Raw genomic sequence first — 15,853 nt, 5'->3', positions numbered from 1 at the left:
CTTTGGAGAAACTTCTATTGGAGTTTTTTGCTTATTTTTGAATCAGGTTGTTTGTTTTTTTATTGTTTAGTTTTAGTTCTCTATACATTCTAGATATTAATTCCTCATCAGATGTATGATTTGCAAATAGTCTCCCGTCCTGTGGGTTGCCTTCTTACCCTGTTGATAGTGTTTTTTGACGCACCAATTTAAAAATGTTCAAGTCCAATTGTCTTTTTTGTTGCTGTTACCTGTGCCCTTGGTGATGTATTTAAGAAGTCATTGCTAAATCCAATGTCGTGAAGCTTGTGCCCTGTAAGTAGCATGTAAGTTTTAGGTCTCACATTTAGGTCCTTGATCCAATTTGAGTTAGTTTTTGTATATGGTGTGTGGTAAGGGTCCAGCTTCATTCTTTGGCATGTGGATGTCCAATTTTCCTGCACCATTTGTTGAAAAGACTGTCCTTATCCCCACTGAATGGTCATAGCACCCTTGTCAAAAATCATTTGACCATCTACATGAGGGCTCTCTATTCTGCTGAACAGACCTCTCCCTGCCACTCTCTCCTTTCTGGTGCTCTGGTACTCGAGCTGCCTCTCTCTCCTGCCTTCCAGTTACAGAGGGAATCTCGTGACCACCAGGACCAGCAGGGTCACCCACATGCAGATGCTGGCAGGCAGAAACATGCATCATGTTTTGTCCACATCATGGCTGTGCACGTGCTGGGGGAGCACGGCACGCACGTCTCAGGGCCTACATGAACTGAATGACCTTCCTGGAAGTGCTGGCCTCAGTGACCTCACTCCTGATGCCCAGCTGCTGGAGCCCAGTGGAAGCAACAGCAGACACACTGCCCACACAAACACTGGTTTCTAGGTATGAGATTTGCAGCCTCAGCTCCAACCAGGCCCAGCTGTTAAATCCTCCCAGAGCCATGATGAAGTTGGCAGTGACTCACACAGGGTGCTGAGGCCAGGCTGGCCAGGATCATTTACATATTAGTTGGCTTTGTGCACCTACTGTGTGCAGTCCCACAGGTGAGCAAGCACAGCCCAGGGAGAGCCTTAACTGTACATAGACTTGGGTTGGGGAAGTGATGTGGGAGCCGCCCCAGAGGAGGAGGGTTTGCCAGGCAAAGGGGCAGCCCCTATGGGGGGCAGGATGTCCAGGGTCTCAAGCTCGTCCTCAAGGGGCCTTGTTTCATCTGGGAGACAAGTCCCAAGCAGACATTTTAGCTAAGGGACTGCACTCACAGGGGACTCGGAAGTCAGCTCTGCAGTCTGGGACTTTTCTATTTTGTTTATCGATGAATGTTGGCACCAGGAACGGGCCTGGCACAGGCCCTTCTCCATCACTACCGCTCTGGAGGAATGGAGTGGGAGTGACTGGGAAAGGAGGGAGGAAAGTAGTGCTCGGGAGCGGTGGGATGGTGCAGGGCAGGGCCTAGTTCTGCCATTTGCCCTGGTTCCGCCATCAGGCTTAGCCCAGTTCTTTGCCCCTCAGGCCCCCAGTGAGGACCCTAACACCAGCCCTGCTGCTCCCTCCTTCCCTCGCTTGGGGCTCGGCTCTCCACTGTTTGTTTGCTCTTATCGTCACCGACACCCCTCCGTGTGTGCATCTTCGGCTTTTTCCTCCGGGTCCGTTCCCACGACAGGGTCTGTGCTCTGACATTTCGACAAACACCCAGGGCACTGCTCTTCCCCAAGGCTGCCCGTTCGCACGGTGCCCGCCCGCACCGAGGCGGAGTAACGGGGAGCCCTGAGTCGCGGCGCGCTGGGGTCCGCTGCCCGCCAGGCCGGCCGACACGGCTCTGCCACTCGCGCGGCGCGGACTTCAGCGGGCAGGCAGCACGGGCGCAGGCCTCGGGGCTGGCGCCGCCTGGGCCTCACGCTGGAGCGGCCGCGGCCGCCGACCCCCGCGCCCTCGCCGGCCCGCGCCGCCCGCGGCGCCTCGCGGCCACCCGCTCGCTACCGGACCGCGGCCACCACCAGCCGACAGACGCTCCACGCCCCGCCCCCAACCGCCCGCCGGAAGCGGAAGTGCCGCAGGGCGGCCAAGCGGGCTCTGCGCAGACTCGCCGCGGCGCGCCGGACCCGGAAGCACTCGCCGAGGCCCCGCCCCGGCCGCCAATAGTGCTGCCGGGGGACGCGGCGCTTCCTTTCTGCTCCCGCACTCGTCTCGGCGGCACCAGGTAGGCCATGCGGCCGGGCGCCGGCTCTTCAGGGACTCCGGGGGGGCCGGGGGCCGGGTGCGCGGGGTCGAGGAGGGGCGACGGCGCGGGGGCGGGGCGGGGACACGGCCCGTCCTCACGGCGTCGCGCGGGGTCTCGCAGGTCCGTCCCCGACATGCAGAACGACGCCGGCGAGTTCGTGGACCTGTACGTGCCGCGGAAATGGTGAGCGTGGCTCCCCTCCGCGTGCCCAGCCGCCCATTGCCCCCCATCCTACCCCCCCCCCCCGCTCACTGCGCTGTCCCCGCAGCTCCGCCAGCAACCGCATCATCGGCGCCAAGGACCACGCGTCCATCCAGATGAACGTGGCCGAGGTGAGCCCGCGGCGGGAGGGCCCGGCCACTGCGTCAGAAGCCCCCGAAGTCGGGGGAGCGGGTCCGGACTGGCCCGGGGGTGACGAGTCCCAAAGCCCAGGTTTCGAGCCAAAGGCGTTTGAGTGCGTGTGTTGTGACCCTCGTTTTCGTTTCCTAGGTTGACAAGGTGACAGGCAGGTTCAACGGCCAGTTTAAAACCTACGCGATCTGCGGGGCCATCCGCAGGATGGTGAGTCCCCGGAGCGGGGCGGCGTTCTCCTAGCTCCTCTCTGGCCTGAGCCCCTTTGTTGGCGGCACAGATTTGAGCCTGACCGGGTGTTGCTGGCCGTCAGCCCCGTCCCGGGGGTGGACGAGGGGGCTTGGAGGCCCCTCACAGGACCCCTCTGACACGGCCGCCGTGCCTTTACCGTGAGGCCGAGGCACTAGGCGAGTGCGCCCCCCCAAGTGCTGCCCCCCATTTGTTCAGCTGCGATGGCAGCCCCCCTCTGACACGGCCGCCGTGCCTTTACCGTGAGGCCGAGGCACTAGGCGAGCGCGCCCCCCCAAGTGCTGCCCCCCATTTGTTCAGCTGCGATGGCAGCCCCCCTGCCCCCCTGGGGAGCAGGGGCACAGACCCAATGTGCTTTCTCCCAGGGCGAGTCAGATGACTCCATCCTCCGGCTGGCCAAGGCTGACGGCATCGTCTCAAAGTAAGAGGCCTCGCGTTTGGGCACAGGCTCGGGGCTTCCCCGGAGAGGAAGTGTTAACACTGTGACTCCTTCTGTTTAGGAACTTCTGACTGGAGAGGACCACAGATGTGCCGCATTTGTCATAAATAAATAGTGAGAACCCAGCTGTGTTGGTTTATTCCGTGCTAGTAGGCGCACGGGGCTCTGGAGGGTCAGGGCTGGCATTTGGCTGTGAATGGTTGACGGCCGGGCAGCTGAGACACAAGCTATGAAATACGCTGCGAAACCAAATTTTACTTCAAAGCACAAATACAAACATCTCGGCACTGAGGTCTGATAGTTGCTTACTGCACATTTAAAACGCACAAATGCTGCTTGGGGCGGGGGCTTCTGAGGGACTGGCACCAGGCCCTGGGACACCCGTCAGATGTCTGGGCTCATTCCAGAGGACGACGGGTCAGGCCTTAGTTTGGCTTACGGACGGGCTTTGCTGTGGTGACTGCAGTCCCACACAGGGGCAGCTCGTTGACACGTTACTAAAAAGGACACAGATGACTTTGGTAAACAACTAAATCTCACTACATAAATATGCAAACTTAAATTATTGTATTTATCAGCTGTTGTAATATCAGTAAAGAAATTCCCAAGGAGACGGGTCCCTCGAGGCTAAGTTGTAAACCAGGACATACACTGTTTTGAAAGGCAGTCCCGTCAGTGCTTGAAACGGAAGTATCCTTGAGATGCTATGGTGGCAGGACAGGTGGTTTTCCAGAAGAAAGTTGCCCGGGGCCGAGCAGCTTCCATCCTCCACTCCATCTGGCGTGCATGTTGGGGTTAGGGAGCTGTCTCGGAAAGGAGAGGGAGGCACTCCGCAATAAATAAGGCTGCGATACGGGCCTGGGCTTTGTCCATCCTGCCCTGCAGCCTCCCTTAGCCCACCTGAGTGGCTGGGGAAGAAGGAACAACACATGCACGTCTGCTGGGGTCTAGGCTGAGTTGCTGGTGGTCGCGTGCTGTGATGGGAACTGGCCTCTTCTCCCGGCAAAAGCACCGGTCCACAGGGAGAGGACACAGGTGGGGACTGTCCCAGGGCCCCTCCAGTGACAAGGTTCTATACAGCACAGTAGGGAAGCAGCTTAATGGCCCAGCCAACGGGCATTTTTCAGACCAGCTGACACACCAATCCTTGGTTCTTAGGTATTTTGGGGGCAGCAAACGAGAACTGGACAAGACAGCATTCATGTGAGAACACAAACCTGGGAAAAGCTGACCACGTTGGGTACAGATGTCCACAGAAGCGACAACCACCACCCCTTGGGGTCTGCTTAGTGGGACAGGCTGCAGCGGCCAGCTTCTATTCCTGCCTCAGAAAAGGCATTGATGTTGACCCTCACAGAGGTGGTGCCGTGGGGTGCAGGGGCTGTGAAGTGCTCATCTCCCCGCTTGGGAATCAAGTGTAGTTTCAAGTCAGCTTCAGTGCATGTCACTTAACCAGTTTTTGTTCCCTTAAAAAAAAAAACCACAGCAGCATCCCAAAAGACAATCTGCTGCTTATGTCCATCAATATTGCTTAGGAAGGTCAAGAGCCAGCAATGCAGTCATCTAAAGGTCCAGAGTGTCGTGGACCCGCGGGGTTTTCCTGGTGGGGGAAGGGCGGTCCCCACGTGGGGTGCATGACACTCAGGCTTCAGGATTTCACAGTGACACGATGCTTGGAAGAACAGGTCCAAGAGTAAAAACAGCAATACAAACCAGGAGTCTGCTCTTGTTGGCATAACGTGGTGCCACAACTTGGTGTGGGGAGGGGCGTGGCCAGCCCAACGGCTTTGCAGGGCTGAGTGGGGGTGTGTGCCATAGGTTTCCACATCCACACACCAGAAATAGCCATGATTAATGCTTCCGTACGTTAACTTGAGCAATTTCAGTGTGTTCAGAGCATCTGGAAACCCAGATCGTCACTGCGACACTAGTGCAGTGGCTACGATAGTTTCCGGAAGGCAAGGCAACACCAAGGATCAGATGCCGTGAAGTCAGGATGCATGCGACATGAATCAAGGGGGGGTTGTCAGAGCGATCACGGGCACGTGGACGAAGACAGTGACAACCCCACACGGGCCAGTGCGAGCGCAGGAATACTCTCAGAAATACCGGGTGCCGTAGGGCTTTGGAATGAAGAAAATGGTGCCTGGGGCAGTGCTTTGGGCCCACAAATATGGGTGCACTGAGCAAGCAGCGAGGGCTTGGAGCGCCAGGGGTGGTCTGGGCAGCCGGCCTCGGCTAGAACTGCTGGGTGAGGCGTCTGTAATGAGGTAACACCTGGTTCTCGGGGAGGTAGAGAGCAAGTTCCAAGGCCACGAGCACTGTGAACTCAAACCCAATTAGATCCCGCCTGTTGAATCGAAACCGTTCTTCTAGCTTCTGTGTTGAAAGAGAGAGAAGGGTTAAGTGGGGTTCCTGCTCTGGTTCCCATGTAGGTGAGCAGGTCTGGGCGTGGGCGTCAGGCCCCACCCCAGGTTAACCCGTGCGCGATGACCACCCACCCCAAGAGTGGCGCCGGGCATAGGGAGCTTCCAGGTGCTGGCCGGGCGGGGCACGCACACTCACATCAATGAGCTGCTTCACTTCGTTCTTGCGGAGGTCACTGCTGATCTTGGCGGCAAGCAGCACGCACGCGCCTGCGCACAGCTTGCGGTTCTGCTTGTTGAGCTTGCCCTGCAGGACGAGCTTCTCGAAGTACACGTAGGCCATGGACACCGTCACGGGCTCCAGGCTGCACTCCTCAGAGAGGTTCCGCATCTCCCGTTTTAAACTGTGGGTTCACACGGGAGCCAGGTGCTCATGGGGCCCAGGGACAGCCACCCTTTGCCTGCTACAGCGATCTGCCTTTGGGTGGTTAGAACGTGCTATTCCCTTCAGGTGGGTGCAACCCAGCGCTAAGGCCCACAGCTTGGTGGGCAGGCAGCAGGCTGGCCTTGGGCTCCATTCACCCCTTGGCTGGTCCTGTGGCACCTCCCAACTGTACCAGGTGGCCCACACAGCCCTCAAGGGGACACCAGAGGACAGAGCCCCTCCTGGACACAAATGCACAGTTGCTGAGGTGGCACCTGGACCACCAGCAGAGCTGTCGGAGCTGTGGGGTGGCGGTGCTATGGGAACTGGTAGCCAGCCAGGACCCCAGCGAAGGGCAAGGACTGGGAGCACCGCCTGGGCCGTCAGTTCCACCACTTGCTCGCTGTGGGGCTGTGTACAAGCCATCTCAACCGTGAGTTCGTCTTCAGAATGGAGACAATGGCAGTGCCTGCCTCACGGGCTGTCATGGGCACCAGTGAGGAGGGCTCAGTGACCTGGCTAGCGGAGATGTGTGTGTGTGTGTGACTGGCCTGGTCAGACGGTGGGGAGGATAGGCCCACCTGAATTTATTAAGCTCAGGGATCCACAGGACACGGGAGGAGAGGCCGACAGCCCTCACAGGATGAAATACATCACGAGGTCTCAGGGAGGCCCCATGGTAGGGCCCAGGGACGTGGCCTCAGCCCTCCCTACCTCCTGATTTTGCTCAGTGTCAGCCTGATGTGTGGGAACTTCTCCCGGAAGGTCTCATTCATGTCCTTCTTGAGGTCAGAGGGCTTCACGTACTCTATCACCGTGGTCTGCAACAGAGGGAGGCAGCTGAGGAGGCCCCGTGCAGCCCTGGGGGCCTAGCGCCTGGCCTGCAAGTGCAAAGGCACCGAGCCTGTGAGAACAACACGCCTCAGGACAGAGGGCACCAGAACCGGGGTAGAGGGCGGTGGCAAGGGCCGTCCTAGGGGGTGACCGCCACTGCTCAGGGCCTTGCTGCCTGGCCCTGCCCACGCAGCTGCCTGTGTCTCCAGGTGGAGGCAAGCGGGTGGGGGCGCTCACATACCATGTAGGATGCGAAGATGAGGACCCGCTTGTGCTTGCCGCAGGGCCACTGTGGGTCGTCCAGAAGGTTGGGGTTGTACTCCAGGGTGTCCCCCGCCTCACTCCCTGCAAGCAGAAGGGAGCCCTGAACGCTGGTTCCTGGCTTTCACCCACCCAAGCCGGGGCAGAACCTGCCTACTGCCCTGGGGGCAGCGATGCTCCTGGAGTCCGGGAGGGGCTCCAGACCCTGGAAGGGAAGCATGTCCTGACAAGCACAGATGCCCTGCCCCACCCCCACCCGGGACTCGGGCGTCGACTGGGCGTCTCCTCTCTCCCCAGAGGCCGCACCCTAACCCCATACCCCAAGCCCAGCTCTGTCTGGACTGAGGACTGTGGGCTCGAATGTGACTCTGCTGCCACTTGGGGTCTCTGGCAGGGCTGGCGTGGCCACACGCCCTTGCGCCCGGTTAGGGTACCTAGTTCTGTGCCAGCTGGCACTGACTTGGGGGCAGCAGGTTTGTATCTTGACCCCGGCAGAGCCCGGGGCACGCTGGGCCGGGGCTGGGGTGGCAGGCCGTGGCCGTCTGTCTTGTGTGCGACCAGGGCGTTGGTAGGGTACAGGAACTTGGCATAAGATACGACCTGCAAAGGCAAGTGCATCAGGGTCAGTCCTGCTCATTCCAGCCCCACAGCCCTGTCCCAAGACCAGAGGTCAAAGCAAGCTCTGCTCTCCCCCTCCTTTAGCGGGAAGGCCCCCACACAAACGCTCCCTACACGGACAATGAAGGAGCAGTGGCAGCTCAGGCCACTAAGGGCTAATGCTCCTGGGGGGCCCAGAGCTGGACACTCCTCACTCCACGTTAGTGTTCTCAGTACTAAGAACATTCCAGAACGTTACCCCGCCACCCCTTATCTGGAATCTGCAGGGATCTGCAGCACAGGAATGTCCTCCCTGCCTCTGAACCCCATGATCTCTGACCAGCAAGGCAGAGGGGGTGCCCCTCGCAACTCAGGTTGTTTCCTGCTCCCCAGCTGCTGGGCGAGGCTCTGGGCTCGTTCTTACAGAGCTGTGTGGCCTACAACGGACGGGCTCCTTGCATTTTGGAAGGTTAAGGTGAAACACAACTTCACGCTCACGTTCTCCGTAAACACGAGCTCGGCCCCACCCGCCCGCCGGCCCTGTCCCTGTGCACCAGCTCTTGCCTTTCCATCTGCTCCCAGCTCAACGCCTTCCAATTCAAAGACCATCTCGGAAGAAACGGACACGCCGCCAGATGGATGCCTCTGTTTCTGGCTGTCCACCCTCAGGTCACTGCAACACATGGGACGACAGAAAGCTGCTGGGCCCTCCTGCTGCCCCTCCAGCGGGCGCGGGAGCAGAGCCTCGGGTCACAGGTCGCCCACCTCTGCACCTGTGACGCCCGCCTAGACACAGTGCCCGTGCCGCAGCCGCTCTCGCTGGGAGAACAGAATTACTGGGGCCCAGCGAAGGACTGTCCAGTCTCGCTCCTTCCCTAGTCCCAGGCACTTCCTGTTAAAATGCCGGTGGTAGTGATGTGGACCGCAGCCCTGGCCACAGCTTCGCTTCTAGTCCGCTCTCCAGAGGTGTGTCCCCGCACCCCGAGGTCACCACTGACGTTTTACGCCAGGTCACACGGTGCCATCCCCACCCTGACAGCTGTCTCCTTCCCAGGTTATGCGCAGGACACAGTTGCCTGGACTGGAAGGACGCACAGCAGGGTCCCCATGAATAGGACCATCCCAGCAGCGCCATCTAGGCTTAAACAAAAGTCAGGGTGCGAACACGCCCCTCCTGGAGAACCAGGAAGGGGCCTCCGGCGCTCCAGAGAGGATCTGGTGGCAGCTGATGTGCCGAGCGCTGTGGGAGGCTGTTGAGAGCCCACGGGGAGCCCAGCCCACGCCGCCGCCTCCCGGCCACTCACCTGAGCCGCAGGCCTTCCCCATAGGGCAGGACTGAGAAGGCCGCACACAGGGACCGCTTGGCACAGATCAGCACGATCCTGCGGGGGGGCAGGGGCAGAACGGTGGGTGTTCCTCGGGGAGAAACCCTTCCCACCCAGACTCAGGTGAGGGGCAGCGCCCAGGCATCCAGAGGACTCTCGGGCCAGGAGGCCCAGGGGCTAGGCTCAGTCGGTCCGGCCGCCCCAGCTCTTGCTGTCCCTGCCATGTGACGAACACACTGGTGCGCAGGAAGGGTCTCGCCTGGCCCCACGTGGCAGGGCACAGGGGCCAGAGGTGGGGACCGAAGTTCCTCCAGGAGAGGCCAGGCTCTGGAGGACACACAGGACAGATGCAGGTGCCCACAGGACTGTTTGGTTCAGGGAGCCCCTCCTCAGCCATCCGGGAGGGGCGGGGCCTAGCAGTGTCCAAAAGCACCTAGTCTACGTCCTGAGCCAAGCTGACCCATGAGGTGCCCTGGTGTGGGCGCACGCGGCAGGAAGGACAGCCTTTCCCCCTCTAGGAGCAGCTGTGCCCGGCCAGGCCCCGGTCCAGCAGGGAGGACGGCAGTGGGACGCGCCCCCCTCTTCTGGCTGGGACGACTGGGTGCCCAGGCTGCTCCTCAGCACCAGGCCCAGCCTGTAATGCCGGGGACAGGGACTGTCCAACCGACGGCCACTGCTGGGGAGGCTGGGTACCTGGCACGGGCCTCCAGTGGGGAGGGAACACACTGTGGAGACCCTTGGGTCAGGGTGCAGAGCTCAGACACCTCAGTGCCAGCAGGGTGGGGAGTGAGGGACAGGTGACAGGAACTCCCCCATCCAATGTCTGCAGACACCAGGCTTCTGAGGGCTGCGCCCAGGCACCCACTGCCACTCTGCAGCCAGATTTGGGGTGGAGCCCAGCCTCCCCCAAACCAAGCCCTTTTCTCCTGGATGCGTTCCGTCGCTATGTCTGCTGTGTTGCCAGTGTCCCCTCACTTAGCACTTCCACTCCAGGCTGGTGTCCCCAGGATCCCAGGGAGGGCGGGGGGGGCACTGTGGACCCCGGCGTTCCCCGGTTAATCAGGGGGCAGGCAGGTGTGATGGGTGGAGGTTCCGTTTGTAAGGGGACGTGGATGAGCAGTGGGGCCGCGTGCCTCCCTCCCTGTGGCCCCAGGGCAGGACCTCAGCCCTCCAGGTTTGAGGGAGGCCACGGTGGGCAGCCCACGCTGGTGGCTGCAGCCAGTACCTGCTGTTCTTGGTGTCATACTGCCGCATGTTCTTAATGAAGTGCGTCTTCTTCAGGCCCTTGTGTCTGGGGGACCCAGATATGTGCTTGGTTCTGCAGGTGAAAGATGGGTCACTCATCCCTCCCGGACGCTCTCAGGCTCTCAGGGCCTTGAGCTCTGAGTGGGCAGTGGGTGGGACCCTTACCTTTGAACCGAGGCACAGCCCGCTGCGTCTTCCAGGAACTCGAGGGAGCAGCGCTGGGAGGCGACCCGCCTTCTGTAAAGGAGACACCACAGGGCCTCAGGATACGGACCGGCAGGCATGCAGGATGGGTCAGGGAGGGGCCCCGCCGCAGCCTGAGGACCAGCCAGGACAGCAGGGGGGAGGACGGAGGGAAGGGGAGCCCAGGGCCCTCTGCAGGCAGGGGTACTGCCCGCTCCAGGGCAGACACTCAGCATCCTGAGGCCCGGGGTGAGTACTCACCCTATGGTGGGTGACAAGGCAGGCTCTGCCCTGACAGGATGCCCAGCTGGAAGTGGGGACCATCCCTGGAGAGGGATCTGTCCTGCCCCACGGGGCTGGGCTCAAAGGCGTCACAGAGCAGCCCCGTGGGGCTTTCTCAGCCTCATTTCCTCAGGCAATATCCCAGGTGATGGCCAAAGGCTCTCGCACCCCTGGAACCTCATTCGCACAGATCGGGCCAGCAACATTCCCCGCAGAGGCGCCCTGCAGTCCAGGCAGCACCCCCCGCCCAGCTTGCTCCTGCGTTTCCTCCAGGTCACTGCAGGCACGGTGCTATCCCCGTCACCATGCTTAAAATCTGCTCCCCACTGGTTTCACAGACCTCCACCTGTCATTTTTTCTATCTTTCCTTCCTTATAAAAGTTTCATATGTAAACTCGATCCTCACAACAATTCTACAAGGTGGGAAGTATTATTACTCTCGGTTTACGGGTGGGGAAACCGAGCTACAGAGCTGGGGAGGTGGAGCTGGGCCCTGCCACTGCCTCACACCGCCCTGCAACCCTGTCGGTGAGCTGGCGTCACGGCTGCTCCTACACTTTCTCAGGGCTCCTATCCTGAATGCCACGGGCTCTCAGACAGGAAATCAGCATTCACTAGACATCGTTTCTAGTGTCTGATAAAACTTCCTTTACTTTGTAACTGAAGAAACACCCAGCTCCTGCCTGAGGTCTGGAGACCACCCAGCTGGAACAAGGGGCCCGTGGATAGGCTGCTGCACGTGGGGTCAGACCACCTGAGAATGGGTGCCCCTCCTCCCCGACACTGAAGTGACCGCTCTTGCACCAACGATTCTCAACCCTTCACGCCAGGGGAGTGCAGGCAGTGGTCTTGTCTGGCCAGCCCACGGACCACCCCATCTAAGCATGGCGCTGGCACCTCCCAGACCCTCGGCACACACTTGTTGAATGAATGGGTACCCCATGTCACCACATCCCTGCCAGGCAAAGCAAAGCCCCCAAATTCCAGCCAACCCCTCAGGGAGGCGCACAGCCTCCCCCCTGACAGGACCCAATTTTGATCTCTGGGGGCAAACCTGGGTCATAGCAAGGCCTCTGGGCCACCATGGGGCAACACGCCTTCAGGCTCCAACCTGGGTGATCACCTCCAGCCATTTTCCCATCGGAGAGCAAGCAATCCCCAAATCGGCGCTGTCAACACATTGCCAGATGCTGCGTCAACACTGGTTTCATTGGACAGGTGCTTGGCAGCTTCCAGAACACTTGGTTCCTGGCCAAGACGGCAGCTAAAATCCCAGGCCCTTTCTCAGAACTGTCCCTGCTAGAACCCTCCAGAATCTCAGGGGTTTCTGCTGACACAGTGATCCTGGGCCTCACAGTGCATCCCTGGCTCACCTCCCCCTAGGTAGCACCGAGGATGCTAAGGAGGGCCCTTGAGAGTTGAACTGCGTCCCCCAAAAAGATATCATTGAAGGTCCCTCTGGTACCTGTGACTATGAGCATATCTGGAAACAGGATCTTTGCAGGTGTGATGAAGGTGGGCCCTGACCCAATGACTGGGGCCTTATAAGGAGGAGAAAACACGAGGAGAAGACAGACCCACAGAGGAGAAGCTGCGTCAACACGGAGGCAGGGATGGGAGTGATGCGGCCACAAGCCAAGGGACGCCTGGGGCCACCAGGGGCTGGGAGAGGCAGGAAGGAGCCTCCCCTGAGGCCCCGGAGGGAACACGGCTTTGCCCACACCCTGACCTATTAGACAGAGAGGAAAGCCAGCTGCTGTTAGAAGCTGCCCAGTGTGGGTTTGTTACGCAGCCCCACACCCAGGGGAGAGGGGAGGAGCCCCAACGTGGCATGGAGGAGGGTGCAGCAGCCTGGTGGGTGCCCTTGAGAGCCCATTTCTGGCCCAGCTTGAGAAGCCCAGCAACGCAGCTTGCTCATGCGTGTTAAGTGAACAGTATTAAAATGAAAATCAACACTGTGTTAGAAGCTCCAGGAGTCAAATCAGGATTCCAATGATTTGCTCACTGGCTTAGCAAGCAGCAAAAGCTACTCCAGGCTGAGCCCTGAGTGTGAAACACAAAGTTTCCACCGTGGACTGAGCCGTGAGCACTCCCTGAGCAACCTGGTTGTAATCAGGGTCTCTGTTTGCCAGGCCTGGCCATTGCCACCCTCTTTGAGCCCTGGACACTGGTCTGACCTCACAACAGCCCCTCAGGCAGATAATGCTTAAAGCAAACCTACTGCATGGAGGAACAAACTGAGGCCCAGAGAGGTCATGCCACCTGCTCAAGGTCACAGAGCTACTGAACGGTGGAGCTAGGATTCCAACCAGCTCTGTTCCCAGAGCCTGGGTCAAATGACCGCACTGACGATATTGGTTTTGGGAAGAGAACCTCAGAATTCTCTCCATTCCTAAAAAAACCCACAGCTCCTCGAAGTCTAAAGCAGTAGCCAGCAGCCGCCTTTGCTGGGCCAGCCACCCCTCACGCACTCAGCAGTGACCCTCTCTGTCTAGGCCTGGAGCTGAGAAAGGACAGTCCCCATCTCAGGGACCTGCGTGGGCCTGCCGCCTGACAGGGGAGAGGCAGTGACCTCCGGACACAAGGGCAGGGCCCTGAGCTTGGCAGCAGCGCCCGAGGAGGGACACATTGTGCAGGGCAGGTGCAGCCCTGGACGTCAGGAAGGGCATCTGACCAAGGGCTCGAAGGCCAAGCAGGAGGGAGGCAGAAGAGGGCTTACTGCACGGGCCAGGCAGGGGGAGGGACACAGGTACTGTGGTGGCCGCAGCAGACCCAGGGCCACCTGCCTCACACCATGTCCCATCCCGGCCCAGGGTCCTCCCGAGCGTGGCCCTCCACACACCCTCCTCCGAAACTGGCAGTGGCCTCACAGCACCAGGGACGTGCAGGGCTCCAGGCGCTTCACGCAGCGGCCTCACCCCCACATGCACCCGCCCCCCCGCAGGGCCCACGGCCAGGCTGCTGTCTTGTGCACAGGCCTGGCCCACAACGGGGGCTCCGAACTGTTTGCTGAACCGACAGCCCAAAATGACACACAGTCTGCCCAGTGTCCACACCTCAACTGGAGGGCCGTGAGGGGCGAGCAAACGCGAAGTATTCTGGACCCAACCCTCCAACAAAAGACCCTTAGGAGAACCCCATCACCCTGACCTGCCACCAGTGCCGCCGTGATGACGTCCAGGTAGGAAGGGCCACCTCTGGACTGCAGGGAATGGCGGCCATCTGGAGGCCTCGGCCCACCCACACTAGGCACGGCAGGGGCACCTGCGCTGGGCTCTGCACCCAGCCCCCCCCGCACACCTCCAGGGCCTGCCTCAGAAAGCACCGGCCGCCCAGCAGCTCTGTCCTGCAGACAAAAGGCCCAGTAGTGGCCTCTGGGAAGGGACTGTGGTGAGGCCAGTCCGGGCTCCCAGGCCCTGGTCACTCCTCAGGGTGAGGGCTATGGGGCGGGTCCAGAGGAAGGGGCCACCACGGCAGGGTCACCTGGGGACAAGCATTCAAGGGAACTGGAAGCTGCGGCTCTGCTTCTGAGAGAAGCAAGTGGGGTGTGTGGCTGCCAGGGGCTATGTGGGCAGGGAGGGGCAGAGCTCAGGGTTGGGGGCTGCTCTGGGATGGGCTGAGGAGTTCCGAGAGGTGGAATCAGGGCGAGGATTAACTGCAACCTGGGATGTGACAGGCCCAGGGACGCAGAGCTAGGAGGGGACAACGGGGGCGGGGGCAGCACAGGACACAGTGGGGTGGGAGACCTGGCCTGGTGCAGGAGACTGAGGCTCGATGTCACAGTGCAGGGAAGCCCCCTGGTCCACATGGGAGGGGTCACCCACTGCAGTGGATAGAGGGGCACGTAGAAGGGACGTCTGGGAGTCCCTGTGTCCAGGGGACTGACAAAAGTAGGTGGGGGCGGGGGCGTGTCCAGCGCCGAGAGGGCTCTGTGTCTGGGGGCTGAGCGGGGCTAAGGACACCCTGCAACGCACGTTGGAGGAACTGACCAGGTTGAGCGGACCAGACACCACCTGAGAAAACCCCAACACCTATGGCCAAGGTGTGGACAACGCCCCGGACGACCCGACCCTGACATCTTAGGCTGATGGGGCCGAGGACATCCCAACCTTGTGTCTGGGCTCACAGGGGAGCAGGGTCACCCCCTGATCCCAAGTCCTGTGCGGATAGGGTCCCGGCCCCCAGGCCACCCGGATCCCGCGCAGCCCCTCATTCTGCGCTGACCCAGCCCGGGCCACCCGCTCCGGCTCCACTCACCTCTGGCGCTGTGCGTCCAGGCTCAGGCTGAGGCCGAGGCCGAGGCCGGCGGGCGCGGGCGCGGGGCTGGACAGGCCCTGCGGCGCCGAGGTCCTGCCCGCGAGCACCGGCAGGCCGGGCGGGCCGGCGGGGGGCGCTGGCGCGGGCCCCGGAGGCGGCGGCGGAGGCGGCGCGGGCGGCTCGCGGGCCTCGGCGGGCGGCGGCGGCGGCGGGGGCTTCTCGCAGCCCGGGCCCAGGCTCGGGGGCCGCCCGTCCAGGGAGATGTTGTTGAGGAAGAAGAGAGCGGCCTGGCGACGCCGCGAGTCCCCGCGCCTCCGCAGCGTCTGCGGCGGGGCCCTGGCGGCGGGGCCGGGGCCGGCGGGCGGCGGGGTCCTGGCGGCAGGGCCCGGGGACGGGCCCGGGGCTCCACCCGCCGCGGCCGCGGCCATCCTCGGACTGAGCCCGCGGGCGGCCCGCCGCCGCCGCCGCCGCCGCCGCCGCATGCGCGCACGCGCCCGCGCACGCCGCTCATTGGCCGCGGCGCGCCCATATACAAATATATCGCCATCGCGCCGTCCCATTGGCCAGCGCGGCGCCGAGGGCGGGTTGCGGGCTCGAGGGCTGCTCCCCTGGGTCTCAGAGGCGGGTCTGAAAAGCCCCAGGGGTCCCGGAGCCGCGCGGCGGCGCTGGCTCAGGTTCGAGTGCCCGCCTCGGAAGCCGGGCTCTTGCTCGGCTGGGTGTTCGTGGTCAGTCTCCGTCGAGCCTGAGTCTTTAGGCTGCAGGGCACTTCTCCTCGCGGTTAAGTGTCTGTGCGGGGCGGGAGCGGGTGGGGCGGGGTGAAGCTCTGCCACCTGCCGGGTGGGAGGTCGT

General features: G+C 61.5%; 2 protein-coding genes across 2 annotated transcripts; one reads left to right on the top strand and one right to left on the bottom strand.

Moving 5' to 3' along the window:
- The first annotated feature begins 2,037 nt into the window (after positions 1 to 2,037).
- Positions 2,038 to 3,355, top strand: RPS21 (ribosomal protein S21). Its single transcript, XM_033095205.1, has 6 exons — positions 2,038 to 2,170; positions 2,312 to 2,374; positions 2,460 to 2,523; positions 2,681 to 2,752; positions 3,157 to 3,212; positions 3,292 to 3,355. The coding sequence occupies exons 2-6, from the start codon at positions 2,325 to 2,327 to the stop codon at positions 3,299 to 3,301; spliced, it is 252 nt and encodes an 83-aa protein (XP_032951096.1). The 5' UTR covers positions 2,038 to 2,170; positions 2,312 to 2,324; the 3' UTR covers positions 3,302 to 3,355.
- Positions 3,356 to 3,780: 425 nt separating this feature from the next.
- On the bottom strand, positions 3,781 to 15,432 carry CABLES2 (Cdk5 and Abl enzyme substrate 2). The gene is made up of 10 exons (XM_033095204.1): positions 15,005 to 15,432; positions 10,448 to 10,519; positions 10,263 to 10,355; positions 9,017 to 9,094; positions 8,277 to 8,385; positions 7,550 to 7,715; positions 7,096 to 7,199; positions 6,735 to 6,841; positions 5,796 to 6,000; positions 3,781 to 5,609 (listed from the first exon to the last, which is right to left on the bottom strand). Exons 1-10 carry the CDS (start codon positions 15,430 to 15,432, stop codon positions 5,469 to 5,471), a joined length of 1,503 nt encoding a protein of 500 aa, XP_032951095.1. The 3' UTR covers positions 3,781 to 5,468.
- Positions 15,433 to 15,853: the final 421 nt, after the last annotated feature.

Source organism: Rhinolophus ferrumequinum, chromosome 23 (genome assembly GCF_004115265.2).
Source record: "Rhinolophus ferrumequinum isolate MPI-CBG mRhiFer1 chromosome 23, mRhiFer1_v1.p, whole genome shotgun sequence".
NCBI classification, from domain to species: Eukaryota; Metazoa; Chordata; class Mammalia; order Chiroptera; family Rhinolophidae; genus Rhinolophus; species Rhinolophus ferrumequinum.
Note: the sequence above shows the minus strand (reverse complement) of the source record. Positions and strands in the feature narration are given on the sequence as shown.

Excerpts from the sequence above, each read along its gene's own strand:
- CABLES2 (XM_033095204.1), bottom strand. The coding sequence starts at position 15,432 with ATGGCCGCGGCCGCGGCGGGTGGAGCCCCGGGCCCGTCCCCGGGCCCT. Across the intron at positions 10,520-15,004 it reads CTGGACGCACAGCGCCAGAG|AAGGCGGGTCGCCTCCCAGC; the intron begins GTGAGTGGAGCC and ends TCTCCTTTACAG. Across the intron at positions 10,356-10,447 it reads GGCTGTGCCTCGGTTCAAAG|AACCAAGCACATATCTGGGT; the intron begins GTAAGGGTCCCA and ends TTTCACCTGCAG.
- RPS21 (XM_033095205.1), top strand. The coding sequence starts at position 2,325 with ATGCAGAACGACGCCGGCGAGTTCGTGGACCTGTACGTGCCGCGGAAA. Across the intron at positions 2,375-2,459 it reads CTGTACGTGCCGCGGAAATG|CTCCGCCAGCAACCGCATCA; the intron begins GTGAGCGTGGCT and ends CTGTCCCCGCAG. Across the intron at positions 2,753-3,156 it reads GCGGGGCCATCCGCAGGATG|GGCGAGTCAGATGACTCCAT; the intron begins GTGAGTCCCCGG and ends GCTTTCTCCCAG.